Source organism: Trichechus manatus, unplaced genomic scaffold (assembly GCF_000243295.1).
Source record: "Trichechus manatus latirostris isolate Lorelei unplaced genomic scaffold, TriManLat1.0 scaffold00045, whole genome shotgun sequence".
Classification (NCBI taxonomy): domain Eukaryota; kingdom Metazoa; phylum Chordata; class Mammalia; order Sirenia; family Trichechidae; genus Trichechus; species Trichechus manatus.
Window position 1 is genome coordinate 2,316,662 of NW_004443981.1, and position 11,938 is coordinate 2,328,599.

Here is an 11,938-nt window from a genome sequence, read left to right on the forward strand (position 1 = left end):
CACCACCAACTATCTGACTGGGATCACAACAGAGGGATCTGGACAGAGCGGGAGAAAAACGTAGAACAAAATTCAAATTCACAAAAAAAGACCAGACTTACTGGTCTGAAAGAGACGGAGGGAAGCCGGAAAGCATGGCCCCTGGACACCCTGCTGAGAACTGAAGCCACTGTCGAAGTCCACCTTTCAGCTAAAGATTAGACAGGCCTATAAACAACCAATACACGTGAGGAACGTGCTTCTTAGTTCAATCAAGTATAGGAGACCTAATGGACAACACCTGCCCAAAAGCAAAGACGAGAAGGCAGGAAGAGGCAGGAAACTTGGACGAATGGACACCGGAAGCCCAGGGTGTAAAGGAAAAGGGGGAGAGTGCCGACATATTGCGAGGATTGCAACCAATGTTACAAAACAGTTTGTGTATAAATTTTTGAATGAGAAACTAATTTGCGCTGTAAACACTCACTTAAAACACAATTGAAAAAAAGTTACAAGATAAGAAAAAAGGATATAATCAACAGTTTGCTTTATTAAATCTAAATTATAATTCTGTAAGTAGAGTATAAACGCCAAGTGGAATGACTGGTGAAACACTGTTTAGAATTTATACACGTGAGTATTGCCCAGTGAGAGTGCACATCTATTTCAAAAATGCTTCCGTTGTTCAGAGAATTTCTAGAACTTCTCTTTGAAAACTGGTTTTAGAGCCTGCAGAACATTTTAAAAGATATCGTTACTGGTGGTAATAATACTCTGTCTTTTCAAAATGAGTTTGATTAATAAAAACAGCCCAATGTAATTTGGGTCAAGCTTGGTAATGCAGAAGATGAGAATTAATATTTAGTACCTATGAAGTGTTAGCTATGAGTCGGAACCAACTCGACGGCATCTAACAACAACAACGTGTTAGCCACCACCTGTCTGTCAGTTTGTTGTACTGTGGTAGCTTGTATGTTGCTATGATGCTGGAAGCCATGCTACCAGCATTTCAAATACCAGCAGAGTCAACGTAGGTAGACAAGTTTCAGCAGAGCTTCCAAACTAAGACAGACTAGGAGGAAAGGCCTGGAGATCTACTTCTGAAAACTAGCCAATGAAAACCCTATGGATTACAACAGAATATTGTCTGATATAGTGATGGAAGATGAGCCCCTAGGTTGGAAGGCACTATACAATAGCCACAATGGACTCAAAGACACCAACTATCGTGAAGATGGCGTAGGACTGGGCAGTATTTCATTCGGTTATATATGAGGTTTCCATGAGGTGGAGCTGACGTAATGGCAACTAACAGTAACAACATTATGTGTTAGCCACTTGACCCAGGGTGGCCAATCAATCTGGATAACTCACTTGGGGTCAAAAACTGTGTGACTATAAACTATGGACCAATGTCATAAATGAGCTTCCCACTGGAGGCAACATAATGACATAGGAAAGATATGTGTTTTCAGTCAGGTTTGAATCACCACACTGACACTCTTCAAATACCCCATCATCTGACCTAAGCCAAGTTATTTAGACATTCTGAGACTGTTCCCTCATTTATAAAAAGGGTGATTGGTATGATCAGTCTATCTCAATAAATCGTGTCAAAAATAAAACAAAATGTCTAGCATAATTAGTCCTCCTTCCCCATTCCCAAGGTGACAATGGTGAAGGGAAAATACTTATTAAGATGAAGGAGGACTGTTTTTTAAGTGAGTTTTAAGTTTAAGTGAGTTTTATTATTTTATGGTGTATTTTGCTACTATTTCATCAGATACTAATTCCAACATTACTTTTTCTATTTTGGGCAAAGATCTAGTTGCTATTTTGGTGTTTTTAGGCTAAGGGACTGTGTGTATGTATGAATTTGTATGGTTGTGGGGTGCGCAGTAGTAGTAGCTATGAGAGATAAAGCTGAACTTGTAAGTCGAGACCATATAGAAAGGACATTGAATGGCATATTAGCATTTGTATATCATCCAATAGAAAAGGTGGCCAACAAAACCTTTTGAGCAGAGATAAACATAATGTTGTCTGTGTTTTGCGAAGATAACTGATATGCTAGACTAAATTTCATGACAGCAGGGTCTACTTCTTACTTATCTGTACATCCTTTACTCATCTTTATATAAATGAATGGAAGAACACATGAATAGATGGAATGACTGGAGGGGAAATAAGAATATGGGCAGGGAGGTAAAGATGGAATGGAAATAATTTCATGAAAGTTTTTATAGAGAGACTCAAAAGGATTCAGTGATGGCTGGATGTCAGGGCTAAGGAAGATGGGGAGAATTGAAAAGAACTCTGAGGCGTCTGGCTTTGATGACAGTTTGGGGTGGTGGTGGCCATTAACAGAAATAGAAAACACAAGAATGGGAAAACAGTTTTGAAAAATTGGGAAAACAGTTTTGAAAAACTGGAAAAACAATGAGTCTGACTTTAGTTCCTAATGACTTTGCAATGAGGTGGAGATGTCCAACAGGCAAATGAAAACATAGGTCAGGAGTTGGGCAGAGGTCAAGACTAAAGATCAAGATTTGTTTGTGGAGTCATACCCATAAACGTGACAGCTGAAATCTTGGGAGTGGATGAAATCATCCTTGGAGAACGTGTTAAGAAGACTGGCTAATCACATGGGATGTTGTAAGAGAGGAAACACGGAAAGATGGTGGGAAAAAAGGCACAGAAGTACCACAAACAGAGCAACGTCATGGAGGCTGATATGAATCATGTCCCCCTAAAAGATATGTGGAAGTCCTAACCCCTATACTTGTGTGACTTTGTTTGGGGAGATAAGTTAAGAGTCTTTGACAATATTATCAGTTAAGTCATACTGGAGTACGGTGGGTCCTATTCCTAATCCCTTTTGAGTGGTGTCTTAGAAAAGGGAAGAACAGATACAGGGACACATACAAGGGGAAGACACCTTGGGAAGATACATATACTAGCAGCAAAGGAAGGCCAAGGATTGCCAAAAGTCACTAGAAGCTAGGAGAGAGGCATGAACAGTGCCTTTTCCAAAGCCTTCAAAAGGAATTGACATTGCTGATACACTGATTTGGACTTCTAGCTTCCAGAACTGTGAGACAATAAATTTGTGTTTTTTAAAAAGTCACCTACTTTGTGGTATTTTGTTATGGCATCCCTAGGAAACCAAGACAGAGGCTAAAAGTGAGAAGGACTTCAAAGGTGTGGCTTGTAGTATAAACCCTGAAGGGACAAGTATGAAGAGGTCTGAGAGAGGCTGTTGGGTTTGGCCATTACTAGATCCTGGTCACCTCTTGAGAGCTATTGCCACAGAAGAATACTGGAGCTGGATTGTAGTGAGCTGTCAAGTAGAGGCAGGGGTAACAGAAGGAAAAAAGGCAACATCTTCCTCTTCCATCTTCAACTGCTTCTTCTTAGTCTCTTTTGAAGACTTTTCTCTGCTGCCCCAGTAAATGCTGACGTTACCAAGAACTTTATCCTTAGCTCTCTGCTTGTAACAGTTAGGGATCTCTTGGTTTCAAATAACAGAAAACAACTCCAGCTGGCTTAAGCAGAAAGATTTATTGGAAGGATACAGGGTTACCTCACAGGACCCAAATGGTTGTGAATGATACCAAAGTTTAATCTGAAACCAAGCACCATTAGGGCTTCTTTGTCTTCCTTCTTGCCGCTCAATTAGTGTCTCTTTTCTTCTCTCACCGCAAACCAGCTGCCTCAGTCTTCTACACTGTGTGGTGAAAAACACGTCGGCCATTAGCCAGAGTAATACACACTCACACAGCCACTCAGAGGAGCACTGCTGTATCTCACTCGCTCTCATCCTTGATGTCTTTGAAGGAAGAGACTAAGTTGGTCAACTTGCATAGATACTCACCACCCTTGAGTCATTCAATGGAGGTCAGGAACAAGAGAAACAAGGTCACATTGCATGAACATCATCATGTGGATTGGGGTCAGCAACAGTGGGTGAGAATTTGGACTGGGCCTAGGGGATGTGATAAGGAGGGGAAGGTGACATGAGCAGCTTCTGATGTCCCGTCTGTTTTGGGTCTTTGCTCTGAGAGACTGGGTCCTTCTAAGCAGTGAATTCTAGGGATGCTCTTCTCTCTTAGACTAGGTCCCAGCCACACTGTTTTCAAAGAAAGAAAATGGAAAGGGTTTCTCAGCTCTTGTCAACTTTCCCTCTCTGTGACTAGCCCCCAGTACACCTGGGTGAGTCCCCAGTGGCCATGTCTGTACCCTTTGAATGGATCAGAGTTGACTGTTCCATGAGGCCAACAAGAGCCCCTCTCTGGGATCTTTGAACTAGAACCAGAGAGATCATGGGTCAATTCCTTTTTAGAATGGTGTGATGCTGTCAGTGACTATGGGCCCTCCCTATATGGAACCAACAGGCAGAGAGAGGCAGAGTCTGGAGGGGCTTGGGCTTGTGTTGCTGGTTCTAGTTACCTGGACACCCAGGTGCATCATTGCCCTCCCTGTTAGATACCATGAGCTAGCCCAGTATCTTCCAATAAATTTCCTTTCAGTCTAAGCTAGTTTGGGTATGTTTCTGTCACTGAGACCAAAAAGTGCCTTGACTACTACAGGGTCAGGGGAGTTGCCCAATAGCTGTTCCCAACCTGGCCTCTTGCCTTCCACATCAACTGTAGAAAGTGACCTCTCCCTCTCTTGTCATGTATCCAGGGAGAAATGAGGTCCACATAGAGATTGCAACATGACTTTCTGGTATTCTGGAAATTACTGAAATACTAGCACTCTCGATGTGTTAATTTTCATATTTTAATAACCTAACATCTGTATCACTTATGTTTTGAGACCAGGATCACTGACTCAATTATTAAATTTAAAATGAAATATCTGCTGAAAAACAACAACAACAAAAAACTCTATCCTAAGTCATAATGGGCTTTTCATCAGCTGGAACAATCTGTACAAAAACATACGCAATAATCAATGATACAATTGATCCTCTTTCTTTTTGCAATATGATATCATTTGTACTTTTCAGTGATTGTCAAAGTTTTCTTCATTTTAGGTAATGTTTAGTTTGTTAATTTATGAATAAGACTATTTTAAATAAACTCTTAATTTTAGAATATGTTAGATTTACAGAAAAATTACAAAGCTAGTTCAGGGAATTACCACATACTCCACACCCAGTTTCCTCTTTAACATTTTACATGAGTATGGTACATTTGTCATAATTAATGAACCAATACTGATACATTATTATTAACTAAAGTCCATAGTTGTTGTTAGTTTTTTCTTGATTTTTTTTCCTGTCCCAGGATCCCACTCAGGACACCATATTACATTAGTTATCATTTCTCCTTGGGCTCCTCTCAGCTATGACAGTTTAAGACTTAATTTCTTTTTCTTTTTTATTGTACTTTAGATGAAGGTTTACAGAGCAAACCAGCTTCTCATTAAACAACTAATACACATATTGTTTTGTGACATTGGTTGCCAATCCCACGACATGTCAACACTCTTCCCTTCTCGACCTTAGGTTCCCCATTACCAGCTTTCCTGTCCTCTCCTGCCTTCTTGTCCTTGCTCCTGGGCTGGTGTGCCCATTTAGTCCTGTTCTGTTTTATGGGCCTGTCTAATCTTTGGCTGAAGGGTGAACCTCAGGAGTGACTTCATTACAGAGCTAAAAGGGTGTCCGGGGGTCATACTCTTGGGGTTTCTCCAGTCTCTGTCAGACCAATAAGTCTGGTTTTTTTTCTTTGAATTAGAATTTTGTTCTACATTTTTCTCCAGCTCTGTCTGGGACCCTCTATCATAATCCCTGTCAGAGCAGTCGGTGGTGGTAGCCAGGCACCATCTAGTTGTGCTAGATTAAGACTTTATTTTTATTAAGTTTATCTGCTAATAGTTTGTATTAGAAGGATACTTGTTTAATGTTCATATTTTATAAATTTACATTCTTAACACTCAAATGTTTATACTTTAAAATTCTCAATTACATCAAACATTGTTTTACTAATGTTTTTAAGGTTACAAATTCTGAACAACAAAAATATTAGAATTAATTTTAGTATTTTGGAATTATGTAAAATAAATCCTGAAAGTCTGGTGTCGCCATTTTTGCTCTGTATAGCAGTCACCGGACCTCAGGGGTGGACAGGCAGAGCACAGAGAAGCTGAACACAGGACAGGTAAGGCTTCTGGCACTGGGCAGCCCTGCCCAGAGCCTGGGAGGGGGTAGCAGAGGGCAGCCGGCTGGGAGTGCCCTCCTCAACCCAACCTGTGGTTAGAGGGAGGGCAGGAGGGAGGTGCAGATTGTCTAGGGCAGGTCACCCAGTTCAGGCTGGATGCAGTTCCAGGAGCAGATGACCCCAGTGGCAGGGTGGGGCTGGGAGGTGTGGAAGGCACTGGGAGATGGCACACTCGAGCCAAGGGTGGGCTCATAGAGGTGAGAATCCAGTGGGAAGTCCCACCATGGAAGCCATATTGGGGTGTCCAAGGTGTCATGAGAACGTTTCTCAATATGTACCCCGTAAGTCACTTGAATCAGATCTCACAGTTTGGGCCCAAGAATACACTTCTCCAACAACCACCCCGGCTGGTTCCAGTGCACATTAAAATTCAGGAAATCCCTGGCTAGAAGGATGGAGACAAAGGCCCAGGGGGGTCCCATGTGCTGATAAGAGGAAAGCCCTAGAAGCACAGCATTCTTCCCCAGGCACAAAAAGGCACCAAATCGGGGCAGCACCTTGGGAGGTAGTGGAGGCAGAGGGGGTTTTGGCAGCAGAAGGCTCACAGCTTGGCTCCTCAGGACCCTTTTGGGGCCCCAGTGCCTATTCCTGATGCAGAGGATTTCGAGCTGACAAACTGGGACTCAAACTACAAAAGGAGGGGAAGGCACAGAATGCAAAAGTCTGGGTGTGGCATCTCCCGCGGGATGGGATGCAGATGAGTCCTCTCCAGGCCTTACTCAGTCCCCCAGCATCCAGCACTGCCCTGAGGCCCAGAGCTTGCTTCTCTGTTGCAGGAACCCCAGGCCCAGGGCATCCCAAAGGATTCTAAGAATATGTCTTTTGCCACCAACACCCTTACTGCATTCTCTGTTCTTCCTCTGGATAAAGCTGGAGAGGGTTTGCTCGTTTGAGCCAAATCTGATTTATTTGTCTTACGCAGCCAGGGACTTGGGGCTACTTTGCAATGATGATTTCCACTCTGGGTAAATTATTTTAGAGCAATGTTAAAATCAGTTGCCAGTTGAGTTGACTCTGATTCGTGGCGACCCCATGTCTGTCAGAGTAGAACTGTGCTCCACAGGGTTTTCAATGGCTGGTTTTTTGGAAATAGATCACCAGGCCTTACTTCTGAGGCATCTCTGGGTAGTCTCAAACTTCCAATCTCTTGGCTGGCCCATTAACTATCTGTACCCCCAGGGGCTCCACAGCAGTGTTAAGTCTTTGCATTCCCAATGTCTTGCTCATGGTAAAGAGGAAGTCAAGGGAAGTGCCTCAGTGGCAGCCTGGCTCAGGAGTCTACCTATGACAACACCTCTAGTTGGTAATTAATATAATAAGTATATTACCAGCATCTGAAAACCATGAGTAAGCATTGAATCACAACTATGCAGCATTATATCATTACTAGAGTGAAGTCTGTCTGACATTTAAATTCATTACCATTTATTGATCTCCCCAGAACTTGCCACAAGTAATCCACAACAGTTAGGCTTCATTTTGTCCACACTTCATGGCATATTCAAAGTCTTTAAAGCTGACATGACCATCTGAGTCTTGATCTACTTCCCTGGAAAATGAAACAAAAAATTATTGACGTTGCATTTTGGTGGGCACTGGTGCATCAGGAGCACAGGATAATCTTTGTTTCTTCGCAGGCCTGTGAGAGAGGCGCCTACCCCATCTCAGAGGGCAAGCTATTTGAAGGCAGAGGGGATGCCTACATTTTTTATCCCTTGCATCTATTATACCTGAGGTGGGTAAAAAGGAGAGAGTACTCATTAAAAGTTATAGAAACAAAATATTCAACGTAAAGGAATGAGGTTAAATGCGCAGGTTATGTAAGAAAAGAAGGAATGACTTTTTCTAGACATCCTACAAATATTTTTCTGTGATACATTATTAAATTTGTATACACACTGCATGATAGATATGTGGGATTAAAACAAATAAGTGATAAGAAAAATATTTTATGAATGAATAATGATTATACCAACAACTAACATCCCGCATAGTACCAGTACCAACTGCTGTCAAGTTGACTCTGACACATGGTGACCCCACGCATGTCAGAGGAGAACTGTGCTCCACAGGGTTTTCAAGCAATGGCTGTTTCAGAAGTAGATCACCAGGCATTTCTTCTGAGGCACCTCTGGGTGGACTTGAACCCAACCTTTTGACTAGTAGCCAGGTGTGTTAACCGTCTGCAGGACTCAGCAACTTCTAACATCCTGCATGGCACACTATTACATTGCTTATCTCATTGGATCTTTGTACCAACACTGGGATGGGCCCATTTTCCTGATAAAGACACAGAGCCTTAAAGAAGTAAAGCAGTTTTGTCAAGATCATACTGCCAGTAAGTAGCAAAGCTGGAACTCAAAGCAGGATCATTAAATTCCAAAACCAGTGCTCTGTACTCTATTCCAGATTGCTTCCCTAAATAAGTAGGAGATTCCAGAGACAAGTGATTATACTGCAATTCTCACATGGCTAGCTCTAGCTCCAGAAGTTTGCGCTGGCTTCAGTTCAAGCCTCAGAAGCTCTATTAAATCCTCACAAACACCTGATAAGCTCTCTTGCCTCACAGGAAGAGTGAGGAAGATATGAGCCTCTGCCAGAGGCTCTGGTCAGCTGAGGGTACGGGTGGCCTTAGCTGGGCTGTCCCTGTGTGTGTCCCTAGAAGTGCCCAGACAGGGACACTGGACAGGGAGCAAAGAAATAGCACCCACACCATACGGTTAAGATAGCCCATGTCAGAAGGACAGAATTTCAGCATCAGCAACACTTTCAAACTGTTTCCAGGAAAAGTTCATTAAAAAGTGTTTCTGAAAGAATAACTGATGAGCCGCAGTCACCGTTTCTCTTTGGGGGACCACTAACACAATGCATTACATGTCTTATCTGTAGCTTCTGTGGTTGATACCAATTATATTTTGTGGAAACAACAAATGATATCAGCCATGACACAGGGCTTTTTAAAGCCAAGACGGGCCCAGGTAACAGAGCCACTAATCACTGTAATAGTTTTAAAGCAGGCTTTTAAAATATTGAATTCTAAAATAAACTTTCTGAATATTTCATGCCAAAGTCTCTGAAGTCTCTAATGGTTCTGGATAGAGTGATGATAATTTTTCATTCTTTTGAAGTAGAGAAAATTCCTACTTCTCTGCCCCAGGGCAAAACCATGTTGCAGCGTGTAAGTGTGAAATGATGGTGGACTGCGGAGGCCATTACTCTTGTTACTTCTTTCGGTAAAATATACATGACGATGTCACGCTATACAGGAGCAAGAGAATAACGTCAGATCTCTTCTAAGGGATAAGAGATAATCAGCATCACATGTGACGGACTACAGCCTATAAATCACCAGGTTCATTAAATTAGATAATCGAGGATTTTTAATATGGCCTATTTTTTCCCCAAGGAACTGGATTAGATAAATGGCCTTTTCCCCCTTCCACTCTGAGCTAGTATGGTCGAACTATAAATCTCAGAGGGTGAGTTAAGTGGATAACCTAAAAAAGTCACGTTTAGAATAAACTGCTTCTGATAATATTTTTTGTGGCTCTTTGTTCACTTATTGAGATGCTGAATGCTTGCAGAAAAGGGAATCCCTTTGGCTGGTTTTCTCAGTGAACAGTCATTGTAACTGCATTAACTTATTCTTCTTGCTGTCTTTGCCAAAGCTTCCTGTCATAAAATGGGCACCATATGACCAAGAAGTTGTCAAATGGGAAAGGGTATTCACAGTGTTTGGAGGGGCACTTATTTGTGTAATGACTGCAGTGTATCAGGTCTATATTTAGAATGAGACAGGGTTAAATACTTTGTCTTCTGACGTTTCTTCCTCATCATTTATCTTGGATCATATCTGGTCGTCTCAAGGAGAACCAAGAAGAAATTCAAGTTTCTGAGCTACAATTTTAAAGGCTAAAGTATACTATCTTTCATAGCAGAAAGAATTTTTCTGAGGAAGGAAGGTTTCACAGCACCTACACTCAAATCACTGGGTGATAGAAGAACACATGTGCCTGGGGGTAAAATGAGTGGTGTGCTGAGGAAGAAATGAAAAAAAAAAAAGTCGTTAGGTAAAAAGTACATTGCTTCTGTTTACATAATTCAACCCTAATAAGAGTTTACTCTGGTTCCAAAACTAGAGGGTATTGTTTTGGTCTCACATTCAGCACTATAATATCCCCTGCCCTTCACCCCGACTGGAAGTAAACTCTACAAGGGCAAGAACTTTGCTATGTTCACAGCTGTGTCCCCAGCTCCAAGCGTATATCAGGCAACGAATGTTTGTTGAACAAATGAATTCGTGGAATAAATGAATCTGGGTAAACAGCTGACAACATTATGAAATGTCTACTGCCTCCTGGGGGATCCTGGGAAGAAAAAGAATATACCATCATTGTCTTTAAAAAAAAAAAAAAAAAACACAACTAAACCAGTTGCCGTGGAGTCAACTCCAACTCATGGTGACCCCACGTGTGTCAGAATAGAACTGTGCTCCATAGGGTTTTCAATGACGGATTTTTCAAAAAGTAGATCCCCAAGCCATTCTTCTGAGGCTCCTCTGGGTGGGCTTGAACTTCAAACCTTTTGGTTAGCAGCTGAGTGTGTTAAGCATTTGCACCACCCAGGACTAGTCAGAGAAATAAGACATACTGAAGAAGCCAGATAAGAACCATTACTCGGAGGTCCATAAGTCAGTCAGTTATGGGCTCTATGGCCAACTGTATTCAGTATACACAGACCAGGCACAAGAGATCAAATGAGAGATGAGCTTTGCAAAATGAGGCTGCAGAAGTCAATCAATGGATGGAATGAACCGCTTGAATGCCGGACTGCAAGGTTTAGAGCCAAAAAGCAGGAAACTGGGAACCAAGGTAGAACACTAGACATTGAGTCTAACTTGTTCTGTAGCTGAAGCCCAGTCACTCCAATCCAGTTAATATCTCCTCTTTTCTCAGACATATGGATGTAGATGTAGATACATACACAGGCTTATGTTTCAGAACTGGCTTTTCAAAGAAATTAGCAAAGATTATACGGATGTAAGACAAGGAAATAAATTGCTATTAACAACAATAACTGCTTTCTAGAAATGCACATCCAGTTAAATTAAAGGCTTTTCTCTTTGTTTTTGAGAGGCAAAAGGGAGATCTGGAATTAATTTTGTGAGCTGAGACTTAAGAGAGCTGAACTGCTCTGGTAACTTAGTATGAAGAATTCAGGACCATCTGGGAGGAAGGGGATGACAAGCAAGATAACAGAGGGTGGAGGAAGACAGGGCTACTGAGAAGAGGGAGGCTGGGGCACTACAAGAGGAGAACCAGCCCATGAAAAAGTCCCCAGTGATCAAAAGCCCTTCTAACAACTGCTATTTGCATTGGGCAAATCTGCTGCAAAAGACCTCTTTAAAGTGTTGAAAAGCAAAGATGCCACTTTGAGGACTAAGGTGCGCCAGACCTAAGCCATGATATTTTTAATCGCCTCATATGCATGCGAAAGCTGGACGAAGAATAAAGAAGACCGAAGAATTGATGTCTTTGAAGTATGGTGTTGGGGAAGAATACTGAATATACCATGGACTGCCAGAAGAAGCAACAAGTCTGTCTTGGAAGAAGTACAGACAGAATGTTCCTTAGAAACGAAGATGGCAAGACTTCATCTCACGTACTTTGGACATGTTATCAGGAGGGACCAGTCCCTGGAGAAGGACATCATGCTTGGTAAAGCAGAGGGTCAGC

General features: G+C 42.0%; 1 protein-coding gene across 1 annotated transcript in view; it reads right to left on the minus strand.

The window, feature by feature from the left end:
• Positions 1–3,527: 3,527 nt before the first annotated feature.
• The window catches only part of EFCAB11 (EF-hand calcium binding domain 11), a 161,857-nt gene continuing 153,446 nt past the window's right edge, over positions 3,528–11,938 (minus strand). Inside the window, exons 6-7 of the mRNA XM_004376661.2 lie at positions 7,626–7,752; positions 3,528–3,706 (exon numbers count right to left, since the gene is read on the minus strand). Coding sequence (XP_004376718.1) covers positions 7,671–7,752 — 82 coding nt within the window. The 3' untranslated portion in view covers positions 3,528–3,706; positions 7,626–7,670. The remainder of the gene's footprint in view (positions 3,707–7,625; positions 7,753–11,938) is intronic.